The sequence below is a fragment of the Heptranchias perlo genome, chromosome 10, assembly GCF_035084215.1.
Source record: "Heptranchias perlo isolate sHepPer1 chromosome 10, sHepPer1.hap1, whole genome shotgun sequence".
Classification (NCBI taxonomy): domain Eukaryota; kingdom Metazoa; phylum Chordata; class Chondrichthyes; order Hexanchiformes; family Hexanchidae; genus Heptranchias; species Heptranchias perlo.
In genome coordinates, this window is record NC_090334.1 from 45,973,926 (window position 1) to 45,991,367 (window position 17,442).

Here is a 17,442-nt window from a genome sequence, read left to right on the forward strand (position 1 = left end):
CTCTGGTCAATGTACACAATAAAACAATTAATAATACAACAAATACATGAGGTTTCCCTGCCCTTTTTGTCTGGGGGTCCTTGGCTCTTGAGGTTTCCAGCTGCTGTGGACAGATTTTGTTTTTGAGGCAGAGATATATAGTTTTTACTTTGCTCAGTGGTAGCACACTCGCCTGAGTCAGAAGCCTGTGGGTTCAAGCCCCTCTCATGACTTGAGCACATAATCTAGGCTGATACTTCAATACCGGGGTGCCGTCTTTCCGATGAGACATATCAGAAGGCTCCCATCTGTCCTCAGATGGATGTAAAAGATCCCATGACAATATTCGAAGAAAAGCAAGGGAATTCTCCCCGGTGTCCTGGCCAATATTTATTCCTTGATCAATACTACTAAAACAGTCCGCTTGTGTGCAAATTGGCTGCTGCATTTTCTACATTCCATCAAAAGTACTTTACAACAGTGACTACACTTCAAAAGAGCTATGGGTTGTCCTGAGGTTGTGAAAGGTGTTATAGCAATGTTTTGGGGTTGAGGATTTTTGATGTTAAAATATCCTGTTCAAGTGCTTTGATATGATCACTTGCCCCTGGCTGAGGATCACTTTTTTAGTTTATCATTAGAGACTTGATGATAAACCCTCCGCCAGTGCTGCAACTCAATTGTGGACAGAATAAACAGCATAACAAACCTACCTTGAACTAGAGCAAAAAGTTTTTAATGTAGATAACCAAATAACAGGTTTTTGCAGAGAATGTTAAACAAGTTTTGTTAAGTAGTACAAATATAGCTGCGAGGCTATCTTTCAGTATATTTTTGTTTCCTTTTGGCCAATTAGCTAACTCACTGAGGTTGCAGTAAGAGTTGAAGCCGACACAAGTGGCAGTCCTCCACCAACAGACCATTGATAGTTATCTTAAATATAGTTATCTTTCTTATAAAGTTCTACACTGTTGATGCACTTAGTTAGCATATGTACAGAAATGGTCACAAAATATTGTGTTGAATACGGGCTCTCCTTTCCTGATTTGCAGTGGAGAATAGATGCAGCACAGTAATTAACCAAAGATTGTAGACAGAAAAGAGATTAGATTGGGAGAAGCTAGGGCATGAGGAATAAACTATTTGCCTCAACTAATAAATGTAGTTTTAACAGCTGGTGGCATGAGAGAGGAAAGAAAATACACATGTACCCTTATAGCATATTGTAAACTATTTCATGAAATTATCTAAGAATATGTTAAGTGCAGGTCTGATGCTCCCCAGTGGGTTGTGAACACATCCTGCTTAATCTGCTTAATTTAGTGGAACCAAATAAAATATTATTTGAGGCTATATATGTGGTGACAGCTGATGCGACGTATACATATAATAGAGTTCTCCATAAGGAATTAATCAGAAAACTTTTTTTATTGAAAGTTTTAATAAATTACACTCAAAAAGATTAACACTTTGTAACATAAATTGCATGTATGGGTCTGACATCAAGCACACAGTGCATTATTTCCCTATCAAACTCACATACAATCAAAATTCAAGTATCAAAAGTGCATCAATGTCTTAGCACATGCGTACTTATTAACTGTCATAAAACTGCAATTGGTAAAAATGTAAAATAATTAGCACATGACTTGTAAATCCATCAAAAATTCATGTTCTGCTGTTCCTGGTCAGAATTAAATCAGTATAATATTTTCATAAGAGATTCTGGTGCTCCAGGTTGTTCTCACAAGAAAGGGCAAGTTTTCTGTTCCAGCATCACTTCCTCAGAAGTAGCAAGACAGAGCTGAGAAATGGAAATAAAGTAAATTTGCCATGTAGTATGTAAGTTTTTAGTATTCATAATCTTAAATATCCAGTAACACTTCTCATCCTTTTATTCACTTAATGTGTTTAATACAGTACAGTTTATCATGTCCATTATAAGTAATGGAGTAGTTACAGGTTACCCATCATGGGCTGCAGCCACCTGCATATTTGAAATATCATCATCGTCTTCCAGCATTCTTTTCAAGGTTCCTAAGCAAAACAAAATGTCATTATTACTAAAATAAATGCCACAAGTTCTACATCAAATCTTGATGGGTAATGGTAAATTCAGATCATAGAAAAGCAAGAATACTTCAGCATTACAAATATTTTAAATATATAGTCAAACTTCAACTCATTAAGATTGCTGTATTTAACTGCAAGCTACAACAACAACTTGCCTTTATATAGCACCTTTAACATAGTAAAATGTCTCAAGGCACTTAACAGGAGCGTTATCAAACAAAATTTGACACTGAGCCACATAAGGAGATATTAGGACAGGTGACCAAAGGTTTTAAGGAGCATCTTAAAAGGAGGAGAGAAGAGGTAGCAAGGCAGATAGGTTTAGGGAGGGAATTCCAGAGCTTAGGGCCTAGGCAACTGAAGGCAAGGCCATCAATGGTGGAGCGATTAAAATCAGGAAAGAGCAAGAGGACAGAATTGGAGGAGTGCAGAGATCTCAGATGATTGTAGGGCTGGAGGAGAATCCAGAGATAGGGAGGGATGAGGCCATGGAGGGATTTGAAAACCAGGATGTGAATTTTGATATGATTATCCTTGACATCGCAGAGAAGATATGGGGACAGTATCCACCATTCCCTATGATTCCAGCTACTTGTGACCATTCTTAGTAAGTAGCGTCCTTACACTGAAGAGGTTTTTTTGTTGTTGAATGGTTACACCAAAGAACCTTAACAAGGAAAAGGCATAAATTCATCGAACCAGGGTCTATAGATTTGCTAATGGGAGTCCACTCTGATGGGAGGGGGTAGGGAAAGTGAAAGTAGTTGGCCAGCCATTGTTACATACTGGTAGGATGATCAATAAGGAGGGTGGCAAGGCAAATCTTCCAAAGGTTGAAGTGGTGGCCTCTGGAAGATAAAAGAGGAAAACCAACCTTGGTTAACACTGTCCAGGATGAGCGATATTCATCAAGGATAGCCACATACCATACATGATCACTGCGATTTGATACAAAAACAAGAGGCTATGGAATTCTTAACAGTTTTCATCCATAGAGTCCAGGTCGGCACCTTATACAACCAGCACCAATGTTTGAGATGGGATTGCTAGGTCCAGCATAAGGGGCTAGGATTCTCCAGAATCTACACTCACACAGGAAGACTAACTTTCTTCACAGGTGGTAGCCCACTTGATGTCGTGTGTTTCAATTATTATTTTTTGTAATGGGTGTTGGCCAACCATTGGATCGCCCCATCTGCCTTTTGGAGCTACAATGACCCCAAATTGTCATTTTAGCCAGTGACAAGGACGCTGTGCCAAAGCAACAGGCAAGATATTTCAAACAAAATCCATTTTGGTATTGATCGACCTCCAATTTATGTTGTTCATTCCTGCATTGAATCTGTTCTGTGTCTCGCCTCTGCAAAAGGTCTAATCTAATGCAAGAGAAACTCAGGAATGTTTTGCATGTTGACATATTACAATGATAGGCACTAAAGGCAATAAGAATTGCTGTATGCCAAAGTGAAGGACCAGCTGAAATCTCTACAGTGCTTTTATTTGAGAAAATCTTGAAAACATTAAATGAAAGCATGAGAAGTATTGAAAACAAACTTGAGAATTTACCACATTACTCATCATAGCACAGAAAGTGAAGTAAGATAGGTCCATATAGAAATTACAATACAGAAGGACATTCAGTCCACTGTGCCTGCGCTGAGATGTTAATTCCATCAGTTCACTGTATGGGCACAGTGAGGATATTGAAAGATTTTCCAGCTTGTAGGGTCATCTTTAATCTTAGAAATGGAAACATGTTTCATGTATGAGCATGTTCAGACTGATTACAGGGAATAGGATGTTGTAACTAAGTTTTTGATGTCACTGATTTCCAGATTTGCTAATATAATTTTTTTCCCCATCTTGTATAAAAAACACTTCCAGTAGGCTGACAAATCAGCTTTTTTTTTGTAGAGAAAGCAACTTGAGAAAGGTTTCTGGGCTGATTTGGTGGGATCTTGATATGGTGAAGGATATATGCATTCAAAGAAAGATTACCCTACAAGTAAGTAACTCCACTTCATTACAGCATCGTCCATGTACTACTGATGTCCCACTCAGCAGCGTCCTAGAGAAGGAAGGAGAAAATCTTACAGGGCTATAATATCCACGGGGTTCTCTGGATCACATTCCGTTTACACCATTTCTCCAGGATTTCCGTTGATGCTACGGTGGGTGTACCCCCACAGAAATTCGAGGTGATCAAGTCTAGGCAAAACACTTGCAGCCATAACAGGCTCCAACTAAATAGTTGGCTGATACATCCATGCAATAATGTTTGCTTAAAGTGCAGCGATTACTGTAGGTACAAGCCTTCCAGGAACTGTAATATGATATTAAGACAAGCCTTAAAACAGATGTAGAGCAACAGACATTACCTGAAGATTTACTACCCACAAATGATACAAATCTAGAATATATTCAAGCAAACATTTTGTTAATCTTTGTGTTGAGATGGCCATGCCAGATATTTGTAGTCTGCAGAATACAATAGCTGATGAGAACTACGAAATTCCCTACCTAACACCATTGTGGGAATACCATCACCAGAAGGACTGCAGCAGTTAAAGGAGAAGGCCCACCACCTTCTCAGGGCAACTAGGGATGGGCGATAAATGCGGCTGTTCCAATGTTGCCCACATCCCGAGAACAACTAAAAAAAGGAAAATATTCTGTTGCATTTACACACAGATCATATATCTTTTACCATATGTAAACTAGAATCTGAGGATAATTCTAAAAACCAGTGATCGTACCACAACAGGACTAGTTGTTTGACTACCAGCAACTGAGATACATGGATCCTTCTAACTGAAATCAGAGCTATCAGGAAAGTAATTTACAATGATAAAATCTTGTGGAAGATTTAGTTCAAAGACAGGATATGGGGTGCCAGGTTTAAATGCCAAGGAGGAAATGAAGCAAATTAAGTGAGACTTTATTTCCATGTCCCTTTCATGAACAAGGATAAACAAGAATTTTCATAAAGAGACCTTCTAAGAAGAAACATGGAGCACTGCAGTAGCTATAAATGAACGGCGTTGGTGCTTCATTTCGAAACCAAGTTCAGCAGATACTGGTTCCAGGATGAACTCCGAATGATTAACAATTTCTACTTTTCATTATGTATGCTTTAATCATGGAAGGTTTCCTGGAAATCAAAGTATCCACTATGGAAAGAGGCCTTTTGGCTATTGAAAGGAAATGATGAAAACCAAACAGTAATACAGAATCCTGTGGACTTTGAATGAAGAATGTAATCTAATAATGGGATAACATGGCCCTGCCAAAGAACAGCAAAATGGGATTAGCACTATTCAACACAATATTTGAGGACTAATAATTTTACAGCCAGAATGAGATGATTAAAATCACATCCTTAATTTTGTTGCAATACTCTGGGAATCAGAGGAACATTTGCTCACAAATACAGTAAATGACTGCCTTGCACTTGAGGAACTGATTGCTGCTCATCAAAGGAGCACTTTGATGCCAACAAGGAAAGCTTTTATAAAACACAGGAAGAAAAAAAAAAATCACATGGGCAACATGCCAACAAAACATTAAGGAGACTAAATTCTCTCCAATTTCCCCATTGTCAGCCTGTGTTTTATTCTGTGATATATGGAAAATACTGAAAAGAAGAACAACTAATAAGAATTATTCAGGAAATTGTTGCCATGGCTGTTTGCCCTTTATCTTTCCCAGGCTCCTGATTGGAGCTGCTGTAACACTGACCCTTTATATCAAATGTGAATAAACAAACTTATTTATTTACTTGGCGTTCAGAACAACATAATGTTATTTCTCCAATTGCACTCCAGCACCTGCAAATCCTAGCTGCAGGCTGTTATTCTTAATCAATTACTGCAATTTTCACAATGCCTCAGAAGGATTAAACATTTTTTTAAAACCCCTTTGTACCAAGGTGTGGTTTGCAGCCTATTTCACAATGCTGTATTAGCCAAACATAATTTAATAAAATCCACCAATAGCATTACATAGCACAAAATAAATCTTAGCAAACATAACAATTTTCAGAAATTACTAACCTTGTGCAGAAACTGATCTGCCCAGCTGGAGTGGTGACATCATCTTTATTGTCAATTTTGCTAAATAAATGGCTTCATACTCCTGTGTATAGAACAGTTCGTGTTAGCTTTTTTTTAAATAAAGATTTTGGACTTTTTAAAAAACATTTATCTAGAAGAACTCTCAAGGCCTCATTCACATATATTATTTCAATGTAATTTCCCTTAATGAAGATGAGTCACTTTATCTCATCAGATCAACTACAATTCTCTAAGTCTGGAAATACTCTTAAGTGGGAATGTTGGTACATCAACATATGTGAAATGGAGTGCTTAGTTTGCCAACAATTTCTCACAGGACAAGTTCCTGATAAACGACGCAAACAAAGTACAGAATGGAGGCAGGTAGGCAATTGTCCTTAGTTATATCTACTGGTTACCTGTTACAGAGCAATAGGTCTGCTCTCTCCCAGCTGGCAAAAGCTATGTTTTGTGGTTTGTAAAGCGGCTATCTTTAAAGGAAATAAATCCTAAACTACATGAAATAATAATCTATCACCATTCATTTTAAGTCTAGCATATCTAGAAATGTAAAACTTGTATCAAAATAATTAAAAATATCCAACATAAATTTTACATTCATAACATAAGTTAAGATTTTATGGTAATTAATAAAAAAAGCCAGCCAATTACCTGCAACTGATGGACAAATCCAGCATTTGGATTAATACAAAATCTCCTTTCCTGAACATATGTAAAGGCATCCCTAAAGAAACGAAGGGAAGAATTAGACCATGATGATGGTTCAAAAATGTATTTTACTTACTTGTCCCCCACCCATTTTAAGTTATTTCCCCTTTTCCCTACTCCCTTCCCAAACCATTCCTTAGATAAAAGATTAGGCAGGTGAACTGCTCCTAGGCATCGGTGATTTTGAGTCTGATTGTTACGAAGTGTATGAGTGATTCACCTGACAACTTTCATGCTCTCCATGGAGAAACACATAGCTTTATCTTGACAACTCCCACTGATCGGACAGTAGCTCACAGTGTGAGGAACTGCATATACGGATCCCTTTTCCTGTGACCTATTTAAAAGTTGTGTTTAATAAAGTTAATAGTTTTCTGAAGAAGTGACCCATTGGACGGAAAAGGGAATGCAATGGATGTGGTGCATATGGATTTCCAGAAAGTGTTCGAATAGGTGAGTCATCAATAGGCTTGTTAGAAAAATTCAGACATACGGTATAAGGGGAAATGTAGCAGCATAGATAGAAAGTTGGCTGACAGACAGGAAACAAAGTTAGGGTTGTTGCTCAGACTGGAGAATGGTTAGAAGTGGTGTACTCCAGGGGTCAGTGCTGGATCCATCTTTATTCTTACTACACATAGCTGATTTGGGCATGTTCATAGGGAACAAAATCTCAAAGCCTGCTGATGACATAAAAGTAGGGGTGTGGGTTGGCAGACAGCATGAAGAATGATAAAAAGACTTCAGGAAAGTATAGGTTAATGGAATGGGCAGACAGGTGGCAGATGTAATTTAATGTGGATATAAGTGTACGGTAATACATTTTGAGAGAAAAAAAACATGAAATGGGAAGGCAAGGGTGTGGATGAAGAGACATTTAGGAGTTCAATTACAGTGCAAGTGCAAGTACAGGTCGATAAGGCCACAAAAACAGCAGCAGGAATTTATGCTTTATAAATAAGGGCATAGGATATAACAGCAAAGAAGTAATTATAAATCTGTACAAAGCATTGGTTAGTCTACAGAGTACTGTGTGCAGTTTTAGGCACTGTATTATATAAAGGACATTAAAGCCATGGAGAGCATATAGCACAGATCTAACCGGATAATGCCAGGCTTAAGAAACTATAGTTGTGAGGAAAGACTGAGATACTGGGACTATTTTCACTGTAGCAGAGAAGTTTTAGAAGAGATTTAATAAATGTTTTTAAAGTGAAGGATTTTCATGGGGTGAATAGAGAAAGTATATTTTTTCTTGTTGCGGAATCAGTGACAGTTTAAAACTGTCGCTAAGAAATTGAGGAGAGAGGTTAGGAGCAATTTCTTTACGCAAAGGACTGTTGGAGCATGGAATGCTTTGCCATAGGGAGGCTGCATCCACTGCATCTTTTAAGGGAGCATTACATAAATTTTGAAGAGAGGAAGATACAGGGCTATGGGGAGAAAGCGAGGCAGTAGGGTTAATTTTTGGACTGCTCTATCAAAGATCTGGCACAGACACAATGGCCCAACTGACCTCTTCCTGTGCTAAGAACTTCTATGGTTCTATTACACTACTTGTCTACTGCCCCAGTGAAAGTGGTAAGCTGGAAGGAGTCTTTCAGTTCAGTAAACTGGACATTGAATTTGATTTTTTTTTAAAGGAACTATGTAAGTAAGTTGTTACACTATTTATTGCAATCTTACTTTTTTATAATATAGTGTGGCATTCAACATCTTAAACTTTCATATTTCTTATCATTCCTTACCTATATTTAACACCAAATGTTTCCATTATATACGCTATCACCAAGGCTGCACTGGAGAAGGGAAAAAATAAGTCAGTAAGCTTCCTCTAAAGAGAAGGGAAAGAAAAACAGATTGAAAACTCCAAAAGTAAATCATGTTCCTACCTTCGAGAAATACCTGCATTTCCATGTAAAAGAACCTTTCCTGAAAAAGCAAAGCAGCCAGGGTATATCACCATGGCTATGTTTCTTCAAAACATATGAAAGGAAAACTATCAAATCTAAATCAGATTTTTACCTCCATTTTCCAAGCATCCATCGATGAACTCTTTAGTCTGAAGCAGAGATAACATAAAAATAAAGTTACAGTATATATTTTGTCACATAATTCCTGTATTATTACAGATACTTGCCACCAAGAGAATTAGCAATCAATAAAGGAGATAAAAATTTAATTGTTCTGTGATTGAGGACATGCTTATATTAGGGTCCAAACAGGTAAAAATATCAAGTTTGACCGAGTATAAGAAAGTTAAAATAATGTACCACATGGTGTGGCACTGACCCATGCAGACCAGAAGGTGCCAAATTTGGTCCCTGGGCTGTGTCGAATTAGGGGGAAAAATTGGCAAAAAGTGTGTTGCAAATATGTACCTGACCTCTGCCTCTGGAGGGTAATACTATATCCAGCTGGCTCAAATAGCAGACACCAAGGGGTCGACTTTAACCCCCAGTGGATTTCGGACGGGTGGGGAGCAGCGCAAGTGCAAAACACATCTGCCTCAGTTTGAGGCCCAGAATATTTTAACTCGAGTCTCTTCTGCATGGCACCGGTCATCTGCCAGCCGGAAATTAGCAGAAAGCAGCAGCTGGCCAGTAGGCAGGAGTGGAAGTTCGGCCACCCAGCACCAAAGGCAGGCTTGTCAGCAAGCAGGTAAGTGGCGGGGAGGGGGTATTGTGGGAGGTAGGATCAAAGATTTCCACTTAACTGGAGGCCTCTTCGTCCTCCCGACACCTGTCGGGAAAGCCAGAGCTACTTCCTTGCTGAGGCCGGGGTTAAAATACAACTGGAGTCCCAACGATGTAACGGGACCCTAAATGCCTCTGGTGGGCGTCTCAAGACAACTAACTGCAGTGCACAGTTAAAATGGTGGCCTGCAGGAACAGAGTGATATGGCTGAATACTCCATTTAAGGTCCCCAGCCCTGTTCTGACCGGGTAGAGTGAGTTAAAATCCACCCACCCCCCCATAAGTTCTAAATTGGCTAGTTACACATTTTGGCTGAGTACCTAAACAATACTGAGCCAGTATGTTATCCCATCTACTCAAATTTGTAAATATCCTTAAATGACATGATGTTAACATTTTCCATCTGCTTGCCAAAGCAGAAAACAAAAAGTTAACTTTACAATTTCAAATAAAGAACCCTCCTTGATCAGTTTTTAAGAAAATAATTCATTCTCTCAATGCTCTCCTTTTCTCTTTTGAATCTGCTGACTCATAGAATGTTACAGCACAGCAAGTCATTTGGCCCATCATGCCTGTGTCAGTATTTTTGTCACATGCACCACCTAGTCTAATCCCACTCTCGCTAAGGTACAGTTCCACAAGCTCAAGTAGCTCTGCAATATCTCACCCAAATAACCATTCTTCATATGAGAGATAAAGACAGTGAATGTTGGCAGGCTAATCAACAGTAGAAGTGATATTCATTCAAGGAGTTATTTTACAACTTTCAAAAAATATATATTCCACTGAGGAAAAAAGGGTGTAAAAGAAATGACAGCCATCCGTGGCTAAGTAAAGAAATTAAGGATAGTATCCGACTAAAAACAAGGACATATAAGGTAGCCAAACTTAGTGGGAGGATAGAAGATTGGGAAGTCTTCAAAAGACAGCAAAAAGTAACGAAAGGATTGATTAAGAAAGGGAAGATAGATTATGAAAATAAACTAGCAAAAAATATAAAAACAGATAGCAAGAGTTTCTATAGTTATATAAAAAGAAAAAGGGTGGCTAAAGCAAACATAGGTCCCTTAGAGGATGAGACCGGGAAATTAATGGTGGGAAACATGGAGATGGCAAAAATGCTGAACAAATATTTTGTTTCAGTCTTTACGGTAGAGGACACTAAGAATATCCCAACACTGGACAAACAGGGGGCTCTGGGGGGGGGGGGGGGGGGGGGAGGAGCTAAATACGATTAAAATCATTAAGGAATTGGTACTCAGTAAATTAATGGGACTCAAGGCGGATAAATCCCCTGGACCTGATGGCTTACATCCTAGGGTCTTGAGGGAAGTGGCAGTAGGGATTGTGGATGCTTTGGTAATAATTTTCCAAAATTCTCTGGACTCGGCAAAGGTCCCGGCAGATTGGAAAACTGCTAATGTAACACCCTTATTTAAAAAGGGTAGTAGGCAGAAGGCTGGAAATTATAGACCAGTTAGCCTAACATCTGTGGTGGGTAAAATTTTGGAGTCTATTATTAAGGAGACAGTAGTGGAACATTTGGATAAACATAATTTAATAGGACAAAGTCAGCATGGCTTTACGAAGGGGAAGTCATGTCTGACAAATTTGCTTGAGTTCTTTGAGGATATAACGTACAGGGTGGATAAAGGGGAACCAGTGGACGTAGTGTATTTGGACTTCCAGAAGGCATTCGACAAGGTGCCACATAAAAGATTATTGCTCAAGATAAAGAATCACTGGATTGGGGGTAATATTCTGGCATGGGTGGAGGATTGGTTATCTAACAGGAAGCAGAGAGTTGGGATAAACGGTTCATTCTCGGACTGGCAACCAGTAGCCAGTGGTGTTCCGCAGGGGTCGGTGCTGGGTCCCCAACTCTTTACAATCTATATTAACGATTTGGAGGAGGGGATCGAGTGCAAAATATCAAAGTTTGCAGATGATACAAAGATGGGAGGGAAAGTGGAGAGTGAGGAGGACATAAAAAACCTACAGGGGGATAGAGACAGGCTGGGTAAGTGGGCGGAGATTTGGCAGATGCAATACAATATTGGAAAATGTGAGGTTATGCACTTTGGCAGGAAAAATCAGAGAGCAAGTTATTATCTTAATGGCGAGAAACTGGAAAGTACTGCAGTACAAAGGGATCTGGGGGTCCTAGTGCAAGAAAATCAAAAAGTTAGTATGCAGGTGCAGCAGGTGATCAAGTGATCAAGAAGGCCAACAGAATGTTGGCTTTTATTGCTAGGGGGATAGAATATAAAAACAGGGAGGTATTGCTGCAGTTATATAAGGTATTGGTGAGACCGCACCTGGAATACTGCATACAGTTTTGGTGTCCATACTTAAGAAAAGACATACTTGCTCTCGAGGCAGTACAAAGAAGGTTCACTCGGTTAATCCCGGGGATGAGGGGGCGGACATATGAGGAGAGGTTGAGTAGATTGGGACTCTACTCATTGGAGTTTAGAAGAATGAGAGGCGATCATACTGAAACATATAAGATTGTGAAGGGGCTTGATCGGGTGGATGTTCCCAAGGATGGGTGAAACTAGAACTAGGGGGCATAATCTTAGAATAAGGGGCTGCTCTTTCAAAACTGAGATGAAGAGAAACTTCTTCACTCAGAGGGTGGTGGGTCTGTGGAATTTGCTGCCCCAGGAAGCTACATCATTAAATAAATTTAAAACAGAAATAGACAGTTTCCTAGAAGTAAAGGGAATTAGGGGTTACGGGGAGTGGGCAGGAAACTGGACATGAATTTAGATTTGAGGTTGGGATCAGATCGGCCATGATCTTATTGAATGGTGGAGCAGGCTCGAGGGGCCGATTGGCCTATTCCTGCTCCTATTTCTTATGTTCTTAACTCAGTACATGCCAGGAATTGAACCTGGACATTTTGGTGATGAAGCACTGCCTGGTGCAATACTAAGACATATAAACATTATTATTACATCAGACAGTGTCGCGCTACCAAAAATGCTGGTTACTGTTTGTGGGTTGTCGTCACTTTTGTACAGAAACATCTCCATTATGAATTAAAACACATGCAACTGAATGTATTTGCCAAAGAAAAATTACATCAAATCCAGCTTAAGAACAGATCTTTTTGGATATTTGTTGTAAAGTATTTGACATTGCTGTTTCATCTACGTGGTAGATATTGGAACATACAGTAGAAATGTGCAAAAGATGTATGGTGATAAGTAACACACACTGTACCAGCTTATTAAATCATGTGCACTCAGGGCTTTGATAAGTACAAAAATATTTTTTGCTATTGTACATATTTCTCCTCTTTGCTTCTTTGTTTTGTGCTAGGTGGACATGAAAGGCAAGCAATACCATGCAGTAAACCAGCTATTCGAAATACACAAGCTGCCAAAATTGAAGACATAAACCCACATCCTGCCACTGTACTGTGCTGCTGTGTACGTAGTAAGACTTTATCAGACAACTAATAACAAAACAACGTGTATGGGGCAAATAAGTAACTGGTTTATTGACTCAGCTGATTAGACTGAGCAGCACGTCACTCAAGTCATCAGTGAAGCCAGCAATAACAAAAAAAAACTACTGTCCATTATTACAATATTTTCATCCATGTTTTGTAACGCTGCCATCATTTATGTGTTTTATTTATTTATTTATATTAGTTATCTTGCACAAAAATTCACAAAAAATTTGGTGTGGCATTTTATATACATTTAAAGTGACAATATTAGAACAGCTTTAATAAACCACTAGTAAATATTTTCTCTGCATAAGTAATAAGTTAATGGGAGGAAAAACTCATGCATTGTTTGTAGAAACCTGAAACAGTCGATTTAAAATTAATAAACACAGAAACAGATTTTGAGCTTCTGCTGCGAAAACAAAATGCAACAGTTCAATGTTGTTGGATGAAATACTTTATGAAGCTACATTTTATGTAAAATACTGTTATATACATAAAGGGGATAAAGATTAAGTCAAGATTTTCAATATACGTTTAGATAATTATTCAAAAAATAAATTAAGTTACTAGTATATCGAATCTATGAAACGAAAAAATGTGCAGGGCTACGGGGATAGGGCGGGGCAATGGGAGTAGCTGGATTGCTCATGCATAGAGCCAGCACAGACTCAATGGGCCGAATGGCCTCCTTCCGTGCTGTGACCTTCTATGATTCTAACTGTCACAAAGGTAAGGATTACGGTTAAGGCCCATAAAGATTCCATGGGATATTAACGTACAAACGTTTAATGCATTTGTCTGAATTTCCTCTATTTTAGCGGAGGTGGTAAACCATTTCTTTTAAAGTGGTTAACGTGTCTGCAAAAATAGCAGGGAGGGAAATTTCAGGCGAACGCATTAGGCATTCATACATTAGTATCCTACTGCATAACTTCAGGGCCTAAGTTTATAGCGATGAACATGGTTTGAGATACAGTATGGATCAAAATGTGAAATATTAAAAATACACACAAGCATAACTTTAATGAGGTTTGGTATCAGTAATCCATCTTCACTGTAGAACATATCATTTACACAATGACATGACAAAAGGATTCTCACCAATATGTACAAGTTATTACAAGAAATTGTTGCAAGGTCTTTGCTGACTCAAATATTCTATGCGTTATAAAGGTAAATAGTTCATTTCTATTTTTCCAATTTAATTTCACTTTCTCTCCTGAAAGTGCTGACTCTTGCTGGAGTGCAGTGCCACAGGCAAAGACAGCCCCAGGTATTCACCCATTCTTCAGGTGCGAGTTCTAGACAGTGAGTATCAGCAGTCTAATCGATTGTGGAGGGCATCACAAATAAAGCTGATCCTGCTCTCAACCAATATCAACACCCACAGCTGCCAACAGAGGGTCACTGGATAACCATCAGGAGGGGGAATCCAGACTAACTTTTCCTTCTCCTACACCAGAGGGGGGGGGGATGAAGTTAAATGCTGTGCTCAGCAGTCCTAGCTGGATTAGCTAACCCGGTACAAACTAAGAATTGTACCTGGGATTTTCTGGTCTGTATTATTTAGTTTTACATCAGGTGAGCCCTCGGCCAACAGGGGAGCTTCAAGCAAACATATATAGTAGAAAGGTTTCTCGAAAAGTATTCCCTTATTTAAAAATCCAATAAAGTGTTTTTTAAAAAAATATATAATACATCTATCTTTTGAATGGATCGCCTCATAATTAACATATTCACCAAATACAATCAATCAAGGTGGCTTTCCATTATTTTTTTCCCCAAACAATCTAGACCAAAATGGTGCTTTTTAAGATATTGCATACATTTGGAATTTTAATTCTCAGTGGTAGTTTTTAAAAAAAACTATGATACAAGACATATGGCAACTTAGACTCCATTACCTTATTTCACTGGAATACACAAAGTCCAGTCAGTATTAAGTATTACAACTTAAAGTTTAAGCAACCAGCTTCTGAAACAAAAGTTATCCTGACAAGAAAATGAGAAGCACAGTCACAAAATTCACAATGATGAAATAACACCATCATCAAAGATATTTAAAGCCTGTAATGATTGAGTGTTGCTACCTTTTTCAGGACTACACTGTTAGTTTAATTTCGGGGATAATACCATAGAAAACGTGTTCATACAATTTGGAATTTTAAAAAGTAATAGAATCATAGAATGGTTACAGCACGGAAAGAGGCCATTCGGCCCATCAAGTCCATGCCGGCTCTGTGCAAGAGCAATCCAGCTAGTCCCACTCCCCTGCCCTATCCCCGTAGCCCTGCAAATTTTTTCCTTTCAAGTACTTATCCAGTTCCCTTTTGAGGGTCATGATTGAATCTGCCTCCACCACCCCCTCGGGCAGTGCATTCCAGATCATAACCACTGGCTGTGTAAAAAAGTTTTTCCTCATGTCACCTTTGGTTCTTTTGCCAATCACCTCAAATCTATGTCCTCTGATTCTTGTCCCTTCCACCAATGGGAACGTATCATAGTAGTAAGAAATATGTGGTTCATCAAGATACATATTTGTAGAAAATACCTACCACAGGGAAATATCGTATTATATTTTCCACTGGATTATCAGCAATATCCAAAACTAAATACCTGTAAGCAGAACAGAGAAAACTTCAATTAGATGACATATTTTGCCTTTTTAGAATCGTCTTTGCCACTGTAAATCCGAGGAATGCACATTGCTGTCAATTGACAGCTTCGAACAGTATAGTCTAGATATTTTCTTAGCTTGCCTGTCAAGTATCACCAATTTGGTAAAGGTGACCTGACCAGCTTTTCCTTCCCTCTCACGGATGACTCAACTGAGATTAGGAAAAAGTTGCCTGCTAGGAAAACAACTTAGTTAAGACTGGGGTTGGAGGGCAACAATTTGTATTGTAGCACCTATAAAATGGCGGTACAGCTGCTTGTGACTCTGATCTGCCTCACTGCTGTGAGTAAGCATCAAACAGATGCATTCCCACAGGGAGGGAGGGGCACGGAGAGGAGAAATAAGAGAAGTAGGGAGAGTCATCACTCAGGTTACTTTACACTTCCTTTGCAGTTGTCTGACTGTCATTGGTGGAAACAAGGAGTAGTTGGCGTGTGGTTAAAAAGAGGGGGCGGGAGGGGCGTGTTGGCGAAGATTTGGAAATGGTAGGTTTTAAACCATTAAAAAAACTAATTCAAACCCTGGTAGAATACAATATTCCTACAGATATTCACTTTTGGTTCAATAACTTACTGAAAGTCATAGTAAAAACACTACATACCACAAACAATAGCAACACATATTTTAAGTATGACTATTTAAGAACTAGCTAAAAACATAGAATTACACAGAATGTAGAGCACAGAAACAGACCATTCGGCTTAACAGGTCCGTGGCGGTGTTTATGCTTCACATGAGCCTCCTCCCTACTTCATCCAACCCTATCAGCATATCTTTCTATTCCTTTCTCCCTCATGTGTTTATCTAGCTTCCCCTTAAATGTATCTATTCTAGTCGCTTCAACTACTCCTTGTGGTAGCGAGTTTCACATTCTAACCACTCTCTAGGTAAAGAAATTTCTCCTGAATTGGATTTATTGGTGACTATCTTATATTTATGGCCCCTAGTTCTGGTCTCCCCCGCAAATGGAAACATCATCTCTACGTCTACCCTATCAAACCCTTTCATAATCTTGAAGACCCCTATCAGGTCACCCCTCAGTCTTTTCTAGAGAAAAGAGCCCAGCCTGCTCAAGCTTTCCTGATAGGTATACCCTCTCAGTTCTGTTATCATCCTAGTAAATCTTTTTTGCACCTTCTCCAGTGCCTTCCAAATCCATTTTATAATATGGAGACCAATGTTCACAATACTTCAAGTGTGATCTGATCAAGGTTCTATACAAGTTTAACGTAACTTTTCAATTCCATCCCTCTGGAAATGAACCCCAGTGCTTTGTTTGCTTTTTTATGGCCTTATTAACCTGCGTCACTACTTTTAATTATTTTTTTATTTGTTCATGGGATGTGGATGTCACTGGCTAGGCCAATATTTATTGCCCATCCCTAATTGCCCTTGAGAAGGTGGTGGTGAGCCGCCTTCTTGAACCGCTGCAGTCCGTGTGGTGAAGGTTCTCCCACAGTGCTGTTAGGAAGGGAGTTCCAGGGTTTTGACCCAGTGACAATGAAGGAATGGCGATATATTTCCAAGTCGGGATGGTGTGTGACTTGGAGGGAAACGTGCAGGTGGTGTTGTTCCCACATGCCTGCTGTTCTTGTCCTTCTAGGTGGTAGAGGTCACGGGTTTGGGAGGAGCTGTGATTTGTGTATCTGTACCCCCAGATCTCTCGGCTCCTTTACCCCATTTAGACGCTTATTATCCAAGCAGTATGTGGCCTCCTTATTCTTCCTACCAAAATGTAATACCTCACACCTATATTAAAATACCTATATTAA

At 39.1% G+C, this 17,442-nt stretch overlaps 1 protein-coding gene across 2 annotated transcripts in view; it reads right to left on the reverse strand.

Annotated features, from left to right (window-relative positions):
* Positions 1-1,388: 1,388 nt before the first annotated feature.
* Positions 1,389-17,442, reverse strand: part of styx (serine/threonine/tyrosine interacting protein) — a 28,075-nt gene continuing 12,021 nt past the window's right edge. Inside the window, exons 5-13 of one of the 2 annotated variants that reach the window (XR_010964203.1) lie at positions 15,549-15,609; positions 8,859-8,895; positions 8,726-8,765; positions 8,582-8,632; positions 6,777-6,849; positions 6,105-6,186; positions 4,573-4,705; positions 1,967-2,016; positions 1,766-1,783 (exon numbers count right to left, since the gene is read on the reverse strand). Coding sequence is in view for 1 of the 2 variants with exons in the window: in XM_067991615.1 (XP_067847716.1) it covers positions 1,724-1,783; positions 1,967-2,016; positions 6,105-6,186; positions 6,777-6,849; positions 8,582-8,632; positions 8,726-8,765; positions 8,859-8,895; positions 15,549-15,609 (454 nt within the window). In the remaining variant the exon portion in view is untranslated. Of the gene's footprint in view, positions 1,784-1,966; positions 2,017-4,572; positions 4,706-6,104; positions 6,187-6,776; positions 6,850-8,581; positions 8,633-8,725; positions 8,766-8,858; positions 8,896-15,548; positions 15,610-17,442 lie in introns of both variants that reach the window. The other variant, XM_067991615.1, reaches the window with a different exon arrangement.